At 29.4% G+C, this 16,593-nt stretch overlaps 2 protein-coding genes across 2 annotated transcripts; both read left to right on the top strand.

The window, feature by feature from the left end:
* Positions 1-10,132: 10,132 nt before the first annotated feature.
* LOC112637382 lies at positions 10,133-12,864 on the top strand. Its single transcript, XM_025406986.1, has 2 exons — positions 10,133-11,075; positions 12,119-12,864. Exons 1-2 carry the CDS (start codon positions 10,133-10,135, stop codon positions 12,448-12,450), a joined length of 1,275 nt encoding a protein of 424 aa, XP_025262771.1. The 3' UTR covers positions 12,451-12,864.
* A 206-nt stretch (positions 12,865-13,070) lies between these two features.
* On the top strand, positions 13,071-15,998 carry LOC105251659. Its single transcript, XM_011258611.3, has 5 exons — positions 13,071-13,361; positions 13,663-13,967; positions 14,331-14,580; positions 15,073-15,419; positions 15,684-15,998. Exons 1-5 carry the CDS (start codon positions 13,210-13,212, stop codon positions 15,995-15,997), a joined length of 1,368 nt encoding a protein of 455 aa, XP_011256913.1. The 5' UTR covers positions 13,071-13,209; the 3' UTR covers position 15,998.
* The last annotated feature ends 595 nt before the right edge of the window (positions 15,999-16,593 follow it).

The raw sequence follows: 16,593 nt of genomic DNA, 5'->3' as shown, positions 1-16,593 counted from the left end.
GCCTGCACGCGACGCACGTAGCATTCGCTCGTGTAGGGCTGAATAAAAGATATACGTGATTACGTAATGTACGTAATAAACATCTAATTTTAAAAGGGATATTTCTTGACGATATTGGTTGTTGTTACACATATATTCTGGTCATGATATAAAAATAGCAATAAATTAAATTTAAAAATACTTGAGGTACTTGAAAAGATTGTTCGTTTGCATAATGTTATAAATTTTTAATTATATAATGGAGAAATTATATATAACAAAATATATATATTTTTTCACAGCAGAACTAAAGAACCTATCCATTGATATAGAAACGTTTATTATATGCTTGATACTTTATAAGCACGATAATTGTTAATCAGAATTTCATTTAAAATTATCTTTTAATTAGATTTAACTATTTAAAATCAATTGTATGATAACAATTGCGATATTAGAATTAAATAAGCACATAGTAAATTTTTTCTTTATTGTATTTAATACATATCTTATAAAATCATAAATTTTATGATAAATATTATATGATAAAATAATTATATGGTAAGATTATTTTAATTAAAATTTTTATTTATTTGTATCTTTAATATACTATAAATATTAAAAACGAAATCACGGAACAAATAAAATACACACGTATTCTCTTGTTTTTTGCTGTTTACTCGACCATGCACGCGGGCCTGTTACTTCAAACTACTATTTACTTGGATGACTCATCCACGTGTGTTTCCCTGCGAAGTAAGTCTCTACCAGGTTTACCGCTTGCGCTTTTAAGGGTCTTTAAACTCCCCCACCACGTGCAATCTATCGAATGTCTTCGTAAAAGACCGTGAGAAGTTGCATTATCACAGTGGAACATCCGCCACATTCTAATGTGGATGGACAGACTATTTTTGCATACGGATATGATGCTACTAATTCAGGAGATAAGACAGTGATAATAAATTTCTGGAAATAATGATGCATCATTAACTATTTGATAGCGAAATTATAAAATTTATAAATAGAATCTCATATGTACGTGATGATTGTATTTTTTCATAATACTATTATGATGCATTTATTATGATTGCATTCAAAAATAAATCTACTTAACATTTATGGCACATACTGTATTATATGTGGAATTATCATAGTATTCTTTAAATAGCGACACACACCATATATATATATATATATATATATATATATATATATATGATATATAAACCTTGATAGATGAATATTAATGTTTAATATTAATCTTTAAATATGTGTCATATTATTTATATATAATCTTTTATTCGGTTTTTATATAACAATATGTGACTGTTGTTAATATAATGTAGTTTTTTTAGTAAATTGAGAAGAAATGATATTAATTATTTATTTATTATACTTTGTTAGTATTATGTGTCTTAGTGAAATAGTTCCTATTAACATAATAATTTTATATAGAGATCATGATGAATTTTATTATTAAAATAAAAAAAATAGAAGTATTTTTATTTTATTTTACGTAAAAGATTTTTTAATATAAACTTACCCATTTACTACCATAGGATGAATTTTGTTGCGGCAATTCTTCATAATCTCACGATAAATTTTTAGAAACCAAGCACTACTACATTTTGGGCTACAATACTTTTTCATAGTATTATTATTTTGCATAGTTTTGGTGATATCACAGTACTTCACGATTTCCCAGTTAGCATCTTTTAATATTGCAGGCATTTCTTCAGATGCTATTAAAATATATGAATCAAGTGAATCTTTACTGGAGGATGAATTTGATCTTCTGGCATTTGTGTCCTTCTTTTGTCGCAGACAAACGTTGTCTACGACATCCGATTCGAGTTGCGTGTCAGTCATAATCGATAGATTTTTATTAGTCAAATATTCTTCTTTACAAACAACAGATGACGTTTTTATTTGTTCAATGTTCGTCTTGTCTAACAATTTTTTCGAACTTTGCGGAAGACACTTTTTGCGATAAATTTTTAATTTGATGGGATTTCGAGACATGATTATACCACATGACTAACTCATAGTCTTATGAATTATCTTGCATCGGTATATCTTTTTGCAAATCTCCAAGTTTCTTCCAAAACACGAATTTTTATCAGTTCTACACATTTACACGTATACACACTTCGATATGTGAAAATTATGGCTTCTTAACAATTTTAGATATTAATATTATTTTATAAAAACGCTTTAATTATACAGCGCATATTATACTATACGACGAATTAATAATGCTATTAATGGTATTAAAAATTGCTGGACTAACACTAGTTATTTAATATGTGAACTCTATGAAGGAAAAAGTGGCACTGAACGGTTTCCATGCTACCAAGCTCACTCTCACCAGCTGGGGATCCCAACTGATTGTGCACGCGCTAAGAAGAGGGGTATGTGTATGAGTTCACTAATGTTTAGTTTCTTCATTACTTAAACAGCAGCGGACTATTTTGCAAAAATTTTTTAGCACATTTTTATGCAATTTTATGCAATTTATTCATGTTGTCGGTAATTCCTCTATCTTTTCTGCATATACTTTTCGGGATATATTTTATTTTACAATTTATTTTTAATGTAGCCTTAATATATTTTTATGAATATTCTAAATTATGCAATTTTTATGCAATTTATTCATCAAGTGTCAATTTTAGCCAATTTAAAACTAATAAAAAATAAAATTAAATAAATATAAAATTATAATTATTATATATTAAAATTATAATTATTATAAGTATTAAAATAATAATTTCAATTTTCTTAGAGAAAATGTGTTAATTCTAAAATTGAATATTATGTTTAGAATATTCATAAAAATTAAGGTTACATTAAAAATAAATTGTGAAATAAAATATATCCCGAAAAGTATATGCAGAAAAGATAGGGGAATTACCGGCAACAAGATCTATATATTATGCGGTTTCCGGTATAATATGCTATTAATATCGCTTTATGCGCATTAGTTATACATCACTAAGTATATATATAAACATTAGAACAAACTTGTCAAAATAGTAACCTTATAATATCTTTATATTTTAAATATTACTTTAATTTTTATTTGATATTTATAGATTTATTATGTATTTTTAGATTTATGATGCATTTTTATTGCAATAAATTGTTATATAAAAAATAAGAAAATGATAGATACTATATGCTGGCAAAATAATATTTTTTGTTATTCATATTCTTGTTATACATTTTAATTATGTAATACATACAGATAAATCTATACAGATTTAAATCTGTATATTTGATTTTTAATGATCTGTTATGGCGAAAAATCATCTAATTGCAATTAATTGCATGCTATTCAACAGTAAATAGATCATAATTTATTTTTTCATATATAAGAAAAATCGTATATTACTCATAATTATTTAAATATCAAATAAGAATGCATGTTTTGAGCCAAGCATTATATTGTATATAACGCTTGGCTTAAAACATCTGATACCGTATGACGATATTTGTTAAATTTATGATTCGTTAATTAGCATATATTATATTATATTATATTATATTACATTTCATCTTTTATCTATCTTGTATATATGAATCAAAATATATAAAACTTATAAGATACATAGCACATTGATAAAAGAAAGTAACAATGATGATATCATTTCGAAGCAAGAGTACTAAATTGTAATTAATCTAATATGTTTATAAGACTATTCTGAGGAAAATAAATATTAATTATATTCATGGAACCTCAAGTATAGTGGATCTGATGTTACGGAGAAATTTAATTAACCTTACTTGACACTATAAAAGTCACATATGTGACATATGGTAATTGGTAATAGAGAAATTTAAATATTTATATACTTATATAATACAACTTATATACATACACACACACACACACACATATATATATATATATATATTATATAATATATATATATATATGTGTATGATACTTTATCAATTATATATCTTTCTAACAAACGCAAAAGAGAGCAATAATTGAGACAGATTTATAAGCTTGATTATCAAAATTTAATTAATTTTACTTTAATGATAATATTCGAAATAATTTTGCATAGATGTAAATCAATTGCTAATGCATAAAAATTAATCGCACTTAGAACATAACCAAAGAGCAAATATAATAGAGACAAAAATGTACAAAATAAATGATTTTCTACTAAAATTTAATTCAAAGATATTATTTTAAAAATATATAATGCTTTAATATATATAATATAATGTAAAAATATTTCTAATATTTTTTATAATATTTTTTAAAAATCGTAATATTATAAAATGTCTCGTAAATACAAAATTTTATATTATCATAATATAATAATTTAAAATTTTACTTGTTAATAAACTAATATATATTTAATATATATATATATATATATATATATATATATAATATATTAATGAATTAATCTCAATTTAATTTCTAATATGAAAATATTTTTTTATAATTTATTGCATTCCTATGTTCCCACTTTTTTAAATTTATTAAACTCTTAATCACGAAGCAGTACTTTTACCTTCTCTTTTTTCCTGATAGTAGATTACATAATCTTTTTAGAGTTGATGAAAGTTGTATAAACTTTGTTCGGTTTTCATCTAAATTACTTTAGCTGTTCGTTACTAAGTTTTGCGATTTATAAAATTAATCGAAGCAAAAATAATATCGTCTTTATATTAAGAAAGTTATATAAAATGTTAATAAATTTTTTTAATTATGTAAACAGAAATGGAACAATGAAATAAAATTCATTTGGCACATATTAATTTTGTTTGATTTATTATATAATATAATATTCTGTATTTTATTTTATAGAATAAATAGGATGAATTATATTATATCGAAGTCAACAATTGAGAGAGAGATTTATAAATATATATAAAATATATATATTCAAAATTATATATAGTTAAAAAAAAAAAAAAAAAAATATATATATATATATATATATATATATATATATATAAACTTATAACAATTTTATATTATTTTGTTATCAAATGATGGAGTGTTTATCTCTTTAAAAATAATCTTATATTTAAATAGATATTAGATTTTAATGATATTAACTTTATATAACTCAGCTTAATGAAAAAATGATTTCTAGTTTATAAATTTTATTCATTCATATGTTTTATATTTGTTATAGAAAACTAATAATGTAAGATAATAATAATTATTTAAGTAAGTATTTTTAAGTAATTAATTGTTTCATTCTATTTATATATTTTAATATTTCCAGAATAGAGATAATATTTCAGCAGATTCCAAATTTAAATCTTTTTTTGGTGTATAGTTTTTTATAAAATAATCGCATACTTTTCATTTGCGTAATGAAATGCTAAACTATTACATCATTAAAACAAGCATACGCTTACCGTCTTTCCTGCCCAATAATATTATCATCTATCTGAAATTATCTCCTTCAAGCTTAAGGAGCTCGACTTATCCTGCGCTTCGGAAATATCTGGTATATTCTTGCCGCTTGCGTTTTCACCCTCGTTTTCAGCGGATTCCGGGCGAAAAGCTCGGCCGGTCGGATTCGCGGGGGTGGATTGAGATATGCTGGGGTGTGGCCGGGCCCAGGGATTAACCCCTGCTGACAACCAATCATATCCGAGACAACCCCACCAGGTGGATGACTGCGAAACCCGGCTGAAACTGTCGCACTCCCTCGCCATCCCTCGCAACAACCCCCACCGCTAATTGCCTTGGCTTTAATATCGCATGTGGAATGAAAGCTAGACGAGGAGGAGGAAGAGGAGGAAGCGGCAAAAGGGGAACCAAGGCGGTGAAGAGGGATCGGGGAGGATGGTAGCGTCGGCTGTAAGGCAGCAGAATGTTGTAGAGTCCAGGAAGGGAGAGAGAGCTTGCTTTGTATGTGTCGATCGCAATACCTACGTTCCTACGTTCCTACTCGGAAAGGGAAGGAAGGAGCGAAGCGGGGATGCGTACGATACTATGCGTTCGCGAATTTTACACGGGCATCCATGCGTATGTGGCAATGAGCGTACGATTAGGTTGTAGATCATACGTATACAGATTCAATTTGGAAACAATAGATAGTATACTATTTACCGTAGAAACTGATATTTAGTTGGATAATGATCCTTTCGTTATTGTGACTAGTACATATAGTGAATGAAAGAGTGGGTGACAGACTTATCGATGTAATTATCAATACAATCTTGATAAAATTTCATGCATGCATTAATTTCAATTATTATAATTGGGAGGAGATATTTTTAAATGTACAATTTATCTTTTAAAATGTGAAATAATAAGTAGACTGTATTTACATTTAACTCTTAATTAAATTTTTTGATATTTTTTATTCTAGCAAATAAAATAATTTATAAAATTGATTAGTTTACATATGCATAAGATATAAAAGTAAATAGATACATAATTGATCGTGCTTTTATCGATACACTTTTTAATTGAACTTGACTAGAAACTTTGGCATAATAAAAATATATATACTTTAAATTCCAAATAAATAAGTCACAATTTTTTAAAAATTTTAGTTTTAATAGGTTGCAATAAAATATGAATCAAGAAAACTCTTGTTATAAGATTGAAAATTTGTTATTCAAGTATTAAGTTGCCTGCAATCGAATCAAATTTGCTAAAGCGAATAGAAGCTAGATCGTCTTTGTCTTATATATTGGCTCGTAAGGGTGGCTCTTATAAAGCGGAGCAATTATCCGGGTAAAATACTCCACGAAATTTCCGTGATAAATTTCAGGCCGTAATAAGGGTGAGTCGCAAGTCATTTGGTCGGAGATCAAGAGGGTGGGTATCGAGCTTCAATAGAAATTCTTTCGAACCCCTACCACGACGCGGACTACCATTTAATTTATACATTTGTCGCCAATTTTATTTGACCCTGCCTTTGCTTTTCCTCGAGGGAATCTTCTTATCTAAAAGCTGATAATTACCAGACTAGGCAGCGATGTGAAAATAAGACAGTGGAGAAATTAACCTGATGTTGTTCTCTCTTGAAGATTTTAGATATATAATTCTTATTTTCTAAAATAAAAAAGGATTACTATATATAAATAATTTTAAATGTGTCGAAATTATATATAATTGAATAACAAATTTAATATATATAATAATATGTTTTTAAGGGAAGATATAATTTATACGCGACACAATTTATTAATTTATATCTGTTTATTTTGATAAAGTAATTAAAAAAACATTACTTCAATAATTTTTAATTTAATTTAAACATACGCATAATTAAATTAATTTTATGAATATTAAATTTACAAGATACTTTTTCAAATTTTGTCATTTAATAAATAGATATCTTTTTGGAGCTATAAAAATGAATAGAAAAGAAAAACAAGGATTATTGATACCAAAATCATTGATAAAAGTGTATAGCAAAGTTTGTGTGTAATAAGAAATATAATATACGATGCAATTACGAACTGGTTTGTGAAATAGTTAAAGAATAGCTTAAGTAAATTTGGAATTTATAGCTCAATCTTAACTTTATAACGGCTTTTTGAACATAAAACTTTTATCAAGAGTGTTATTCATGTATACGCCTACTTTGTGAGAGACAGAATATATGAATTTATTAATAACATAGAATTGTGTATAGAATTATATATTCTATATCAGTAAATATAATTTTTATATTATTAAAATATAAATGTTGGAATACTTTATATTACTTCATGGACAAATATATTATTTTGTATAAAGTATTTCATCATACATTTTAATATTTTTCATATCATATGCATATCAATTATATTATAATATAAATTTAATATAAAATCTTTTACATTTAGTTCAATAAATTCTTCTTGAAACAGAATATTATGTATTATTAAGACGTTACATGTCATTATGTCAACGAGAAGATAAGACTGTGTATGCAGGAAGTCAACATGACGTAAAATCTTGATGTAATTAAGCTCTTGAGTGTAACCTCCTTAGAGGTTTTCCAAGGTACTGAAATTCCCGCATACCCGTCAACGTCTAATGAGGGGATTGTGAATGAAGTTTCAGATTGGCATGAGACAATTAAGGAGAACTTATTTACCTCGACATCTTTAGAATATGTTAATAACGATGGTCACTGTCATGTATCTCGATCTTAATTTAATTATACAAAGAAGCTGCACATAAATATATATTACATTTGTACAGTAGGCGCCAATAATACCTGAACATATGAAATTGGTTGCATTCGGGATTAATAATGACTAGTCATTATTAAGTTATTATTAGTCTCGAATGTGACCAATTTCATATGTTAAGACATTATTGACGCCTTAATATATTACTTTTTGCATTTAAAGATTGTATATTTTATTTTAAATGGGTACCTTAGAAAAAATGTACTGTTAAAAAAATATATACTTTTAAAATTTCTACTATAAATTAAATATAAGTTTCTTTAAATTTTCATACGAAAAATAAATAGGAAAAACGCTGCAACTTATTTCCTTATTTGTATTTGCTTATACGCAATTTTGCGCGTTAATAATTCTAAAAATAAATATTCTCTATGTTTTTATTTTATAATAATTTTCTATAATTAATTTACGTTTATTATAATAGTACCATCTCCATGTAATTAGCTCAAGAATTCCTCAAGTCAGCGCGAAATTTCGCAAGATAAATTGCGTGAAATTCCTCCCAATAATCCATAGCGAGTGAACTCTTCGATGCTGAAGACTATCTCAATCCAAGACGAGGTAAGAAAGATCATCCGAACAAAATTAAACTACCTCATCATCATTAGGACCTAATTACCGGAAGATCTTAGACGCAGATGACACTGCTGCCGTATGACACGAGCGGTCGAGGCAAGGCGCTAACTACGCCCACGCACGCGCTCGTCTTCGCAGGTATGCCTTGCAGGAAGCTTGGTGGTGTCGGTGCGAGCATCTCAAAGTGAGCTACGTCGGTCTAGGCGAAAGCTTATTAATGGGTACTTCCGAGGAAGGACGGGGATGCTTTTGCAGGACGACGACGAGGAAGAACGGGTTGCGAGCCGGCGGCGGTGGATGCTGGCTGGATGGCTCGAGAGATAGAAGGTAGAAAAAAGTAACAGACTCCCCGCAAATATCCCCCACGATGTTCGTGGTAGGCGTGTCTCAGAGACGGGGTGATGGCAGAATCCGGCCAACCAGGGACCGGGAACGACGCGCACCCCGGCCTTCTCTTATCGAATGAAAAAATATTGACCGTACGAGGGGGTATCCTGCGGTCCATTTGGGGGTTGCGGAGGTGAAACATAACGGTCGACTGATTGTTAAGGGTAGCAGGCGGGCGAGGGGGCTCATGAGGCGGCGGGTGAATACCCTCCTCGTCACGTACGGGATCATTAGCTGGATATCCTTGGTCCCGTTGGCCAACCCTATCCGATAGCGGTGATCCTCGTGCTTGACATCATTATCCTTGGATGCTGCGGAGCGCCAACGCGGTCCAACCATATCTTGTCGCAGGCGCTTTCGTAATTCGGTCTTTCGATACTGCTACGGTTTCTTCTCGCGTCTTTGCATCTTCCTCGCTTTCACCTTCGTTTCGATCATATTTATCCATCAATTATTCAACAAGTTGAGTGATTACAGTTAATTATTATTCAGTGAATCTACAAAAATTGTGATAGTGAGCGATTTATTTTTTACACTGGAATAATAGCGACAATGGATGTGATTGTGATAGTGATTTAATAATCTTTTAATTTTTCTAATATTGTACATTGCGGGAGAAACTAATGTGACGAAAAGAATGACGTAATTTGTTTAATGAGAAATATAAGTGATTTCTTTGGACGATAACTTTGATAGTGACGAATGAAACTATTGACTATGGTGAAAAAGAAATACTGATTGGACTATTCAGTCAATTGTTGAGAAAAGAGAGAAAAATATTCGTAATAAATATTTGCGCGAATATAATGACTTAACAAAATTCGCGAATTTACTGTTGCATTGCAAATTACTTCATAAACTTAAAATTAGATTAATATGTTATTTACGAAATAATGAAAAATAATTTAATAGATAGTTAATAAGAATCAAAGACTGAATCTTTGAACAATATTATTCGTAGTATTAACGTGTAACGAGTATATATTAAAGAAAAATAATAGTTTCAAGAATTATAATGGAGACGAACGATCCGTCGGGCAGGTTAACGGCGGAAGACTTATCGGATTGTATAAGCGACAGTAGCCATTCAGAATCGCAATTAAGAGCGTTTCAAAGTTATGAACGTATCAAAGAACTGAATCTGTCTATTGATAAAACTAAAGAAGATGCATCAACGGAACCAAAGGATTTTCATCTTAGTCTCGAAGGCGGTGGCAGAACATCCCTTCGATTCGATGAATTTTCATGCGAAAATTCAACGAGAAATCTGACTATGACGTTGAATAAAAACAAGGATTTTGGTTATTCTGCCAATAACTTGAGTGAAATCAATTATCCGTTGGACAGATTGAACGAAAACGAGGAATCGTCAGATACTACGACGGCGCTTTGCAGATCCAAAAATTCCAGCGCCAAGAACGTGTTGTTTAATTTACGCGAAACCAAGCAAAGGAGTCCTCATGCGTCGTTATCCTCCTTAGACAGATATAGCAAGGATCTCAATTTTGTAGTGGAAAAGGAAATGAAAGATTTTGGTTTGCTCAAGAATTACAGTCTCGATCGCATGAAGGAGTTTAATTTTTCCTTGGATAGAATGAGAGATAGCCACATTAGCAGTCTGGCCCTCGAAAGGCTGCGCGGCGGCGCTGGTTTGCTAGAGAATAATCCGGGCATGCTAGAACATAAGGAATTCAGGAATCTGCAAGTACAACCAAGGAACCCCGATCTCGAAACCATAGCATTGGAGCGCATGAGACGCTCGCATCTCCTAGGCACGGAATTATCCGCGCAAAGCCTGTCGACGCAAGTGCCGCATCCGCATTCAATCACGCATATGCAGCACTCTCAACAGCAGCAGCAGCAACAAGCAAAGTCCTTTACTATTGATGCTATCTTGGGCCTGAGGAACAATCAGCGGGAGAAGCGAAGTCAACAACAACAGTACAGAAAACATCAGGGTATTAATAGTATTTAGCGTTAATCATGCATTAATCTTTATTGATTTTGCTTATTTTATGTATATTATATTTTTATATTTATATATTTTTTTGCCTTTATAATTTCTTCAATGTAATCAAAGACCTTACAAAAAAATGTTAAAAAGGATTTTAATTTAATTAACTAATTATGCAATCTTTTTTTTATGTGATACTTAAGCAAACATTTTTTAAAATTTATTTAATTCTCTTTTATAGCGCGTATAAGAAATTATATAAAATCATTTTATTTATTATAACATTATCCATAATGATAATAAATATTCTAAATATAAGTAATAAACAAGCAAAAAATAGTTTTATAATAAAAATATTAAAGAAGCTTAAATTTATCTATTTTATAATTAATAAATAAAAGAATATTTTCGCATATTATTATTAAGTGAATAATTATAAACCATTTATTAAAAATAGAAAATTATTATTCTTTTATAGTGTAAATATTAATTTAAATTTAAAAGTAAATTGTCTTAAAATAAAATTAGTTTGTCACAAAAATAGTTTTCCAGAAATAGTATAGAAATGTTAAAAAATTCTATTTCTAATAAAACATTCTATATAATATATTGTTTTATAAAATAAAAAACAATCATAGAGCTTTCTATATATATATTGTAAGCTATGATCATAGAAAATTTGTAACTGACTTCAGATAAATTTTAGTTTTCACTAGAAGGTAAATGTCAAATATTTAAATTTTTTACATTAAAGCAATAATATTCAAAATCTCTTAATTTGGAATTTAAGGTATCATATGTATATATTTACCGCTATAGAATTATCTTTTACAATCTTTTATTACATGTATTAGAATAAGCTTCAATTGATATATAAAATTTAACCTTATCACAAAATAGTATAATTATTTCTAATATGTATATATATTTTATATCTTTTATAAAGTTTTTAGTAATTTTAACATTATTTTTTAAGCGACTTTATATTAAAGATATTCTTAATATTTAGTGTGTTTTTTTTTTACGCCATATTTGCCATCTTTTTAGGCCAAGAAGGCACAACAAAAAACAGCAGTTCGAGTTCTGGTTCTAGTGGGGGAGGAAAAGTAAAGAGGGTGCGAACGATTTTCACGGCAGAACAATTAGAGCGTCTGGAAGGGGAGTTCGCACGTCAGCAATATATGGTGGGCCCTGAAAGATTGTACCTGGCTCACGCACTTCGACTGACCGAGGCCCAAGTTAAAGTTTGGTTTCAGAATCGCCGTATCAAGTGGCGAAAGTTGCACCACGAACAACAGAGCCAGAGAGTACATGAATTTCAACGCACTTTGAACACCTCTTTAGAACACGAGGATAGCAACGAGACTGACAAATGGTGAAACAGGAATTTATCATCTACGCGTTTCTTTATCGTGTCACACTTTGTTTCTTTTTTCTTAACTACGCAATCGTTCCATCTCTTTTATTTCATCGTATTAGGAAACCGAGAGATCACTCTACACTGATTTAGAGACCGAGACTTTGAACGTGTACTTGTCAATCTTCTTGAAGAAATACTGTTTTTGATAACTTCCTGCCAAGTGTCTACATTGTGTCATTCTTTCTTCATTCTTATACTTGCCAATCCTTGATATCATACTGCAAAACTTCGAACAGACTTCTTTGAAGCAATTGTATGAATTACGAAACGTGACAAAGATTTGTGTACGGCAAAATCTTGATAGTGCCAAAGTAAGCTTCCTATATTCGTTTTTTCCATATCTTTTAACTTAAAATTTTCAAGTTAAATTGATGAGCCACCTTGTGTTTTCAACAAATCGTAAAAGTATTTAGTAACTGCGTATTTTATTGTACGGTGTGCAAATCGAACTTAAATTTAAAATATTTTAAAGAACACATTAAATGTTAATAAAATATTTGTGCCAAAGAGAGAGTGAGAGAGAGGGAGAGAGAGAGAGAGAGAGAAAGAGAGAGAGAGAGAGAGAGAGAGAGAGAGAGAGAGAGAGAGAGAATAGTGTAAATAGGAATATAATGATCCATAAGGAACAACATTTAATGAAGATGAACTGGGAAGCATAATAAAAAGATTCAACACATTTTTTGACAACGTTTAAATCTATACAAACTATCTGATAAAAATGGAACAAATTGGAAGAAGTAAGACAAAGTACACTTCACCACAAACATCTACGTGGTCTACTAAACAAACTACTGATGTGAGAATTCCACCTGATGCATATTGGAAATATACACAAAGAACCAATCAAGATACAACTGATAAAAACACTAGGTAATTTTAACACTAATAATTTTTAATAAATAACAAATTTTTTTAAACTGATTTCTTTTAACTGAGAAGAAGCGCAAATAGTACATATAATTTTATATGCATACTTAAAAAATCTTTATCAAAAATTTTGGTAACATGTTTTTATATTATTATATTCGAAAGATTTATCTAAAATTATAAAAAATCTTAAAAGTCATAACTTTGTTATATATGTTAAATGTTAAAGAACAAATTCATTCTGTGTTCGACGAATGCATAATAATACCTTATAAACATAATTAAAAAATGGTTCCATTTTTAGACGTCATCAGAATCTCATGTCAGAACCAACGGTGAGCTATTATTCCTCTGCAAATTCCTATAAGATTAATACTTATCCACGTTCGATGCATTTAAAATATCCTTCTGCTGTTACGGAAGCACCGCAACGATTTCAACAAAATACTATGAAATCTGATAGAAATAAAGATTATGCTAATAACGTTGCTGTGATAGACAAAGATCGGTATAAGACTCGGCAGGAAGATGAGAGCAATGTAGAATACATCGACGAAGAATTAGGAAATTTTACAGAAGATAATATAGAAGATGAAGTTGAAGAAGAAGGTATGAAGTGTAAATGCAGTTAAGATCTTCATATAAAACTCAAGTATCTTACGAAAAATAAAATATTAAGAGAATAATAATTGATAAATTTAAATATATATATATATTTATATAGTTCAAACATAGAAGAATATAGGAAACTATCATAAATTATTTTAATTATTTTCGCGCATATATTATGTGAACATAAAAAAGTCATAAAAGCCAGTAAACATTGAAAAATAAACTTTTCTAATTATATATGCACAAAAACATAGCATATTTATTTATAAAATAATTACACATGATTCAAAAGCGTAGAAAAAAATACATAACCATTTTTTTCGCGACTGTAGTTTATCAAATCAAAATATATTACTACAGCAGAAAACGATCAAGAGAGAATCGGAGAGTCTCTCGATAAGGAGTATGATGAACAGGAAGCAGATGATGAGATAGATGAAGAATCTGATGCACCTGCCGAACCACACGTGATGCAACGAAATACAGTTAAGAAAGATGCTTTGCTGCGAACACAGCAACGAATGCAAATAAACCAACAACAAAATCCGCATAAAATTCGTTATGCTCAATATTCGCCAAAATTGTATCAAGCTCATCCTTTGCCAATAAGGTTTGTAATATAAATCTGTAAAAATATATACATCAAACATTGTTTAAAAAATATTTAATCTAGTAAACAAATGTCTAACATCTTTACCAGAGAAAACAAGTTTTATTGTAATTTTTTTGAAAGATTTGTTGAAAGGTTAAAAATTTATGCAAATATATATATATTATTATATTTCTTTTTGTTTTCTAGAAAATCTAGTAAAAATTATATTTGATTTATTTTAGTTATTTTTTAGTTAATATTAGTTTAATCGTATTATAGTATACTATAGTTATAATGGATGGTCCATTCAAAGCTAATGGAGAACTAAATGAATTATACATGACAAAGTAGCATGAATCAGAAATTAGAGGCATAAACGCACATTATACGCAGTAATTAAATAGCTTCATGATACATTATCTACATTATGCTTTCGGCTCGATATTCATTTTAATCATGTACATTTTATCATCGATACGACAATTTTCTGCCAAGTGCCTATGTGATTAGGTATTACCGCAACATACCTGATCGTGATATCCATGAAGCATTGTCCGAGGAAGATCTGTATACAGCTCAAGCGTTGAAAAATCCTCCTCGAAAATCATCAGTGGATTATCATCAAAATTGGATTCCACAGAGAAATTCCAATCGATATGACACAATGATCTCGCCAATGCAGTCAAGCCGCCGAGGTCAGACGAGACCAGAAATAAAGTCCTTTACGGAAGCAGAAATTGTTGATAGGAGAAAATGTAGCCGTTGTGGAAACGTTTCGATTAAAAATCCATCAATCTCCAAAAAGAATAATTGTAGATTCCAAGATAGTCCTAATTTCTCGACTAGAAGGCATTTTGGTAAGTGAGATTTGCAAAATGGTTCTAATATTGAAAAAAGTTAATCCTTATTCAAAACGTAATTAACGATAGTTCTGTAAATTAAAAAATTAAAATAATTGCACATTTCTTATTATTTATAATAATAAATGTTTTAATAATTATTTCTTCTAATTAATTAATTTTAAATTTAATTTATTCGATTCTATCATATAGATTTTGATATAAATATTATCCGACAAAAAACTGTAATATCTTCATTAATAATATTATCATCCATTTCAGGCGATGATGCTGAGATCCTTAATAAATCCTGGTGCGGGTATTGTAAGCCGAAATACCACGATGTAGAAAACATGGGGCCTTGTGAAATTCCATCACCGGCTTTATACTCGATGAAAACACGACGTTCGAAGGACTCTAGTATACCAATGTACGAAACATTGGAAGGAAAACATCCAATGGACGAATTGTCGCATAAATTCGCACGGATATCATCTAAATATACCAAAGAGACACCAAATATTTTGCGTGATAGGACCAGACACTCTGCGCAGACAGCACAGGGTGCAACCAGAATGTCTGTTCATTATGCTTGAATCGTTCCTCTCTGATTTTGTCACTTTTATAAAAGAAAACTGATGTTTTACAGATAAAATTTCTCTCTAGATAAATTGTCAAGAATATATATTCAGAAAATCGAAACTTATTTCTTGTAGTTATGCAGTTATTAAAATGAAACTTTCGAAATAATTTTTAGGAGTAACTCGCTGCATATTATAATATGTGACATTGAGAACTAATTCCGATAAATTATTAAGAAAGATGTTAAATATCTTATTGTGCTTTACGAGAAGAAAGAGATATTTACAGCAAAATTTTCTAAATGTGAATAATGTTGCTTTGAGACTATATTTCATTGAATCATAATGTTAGATAATTTAAAAACCAAAGAGTCTGATAAAAAATAAAATTATCCAAAGTTGATAATAGACTCAAGAAAGGATGTAAATCACAGATTGCATCTTTCAACAATCACAAACGCTAACAATAATGCTTCTATTCTCAGTCATTTCCCTTCTACCGGTTGTCCAATATATATTTTTGTAACTGTCTTTCGAATCGTGTAGATGTATTCTATGTAGTATGATAAAAATTTATGCTATGAGGGCATGAAAAATTAGTTTCGCAATGT

This window comes from Camponotus floridanus, unplaced genomic scaffold, assembly GCF_003227725.1.
Source record: "Camponotus floridanus strain SB8 unplaced genomic scaffold, Cflo_v7.5 scaffold1, whole genome shotgun sequence".
Taxonomy (NCBI): Eukaryota; Metazoa; Arthropoda; class Insecta; order Hymenoptera; family Formicidae; genus Camponotus; species Camponotus floridanus.
The sequence above is the reverse complement of the archived record's forward strand: the minus strand, read 5'-3'. Positions and strand labels throughout refer to the sequence as shown.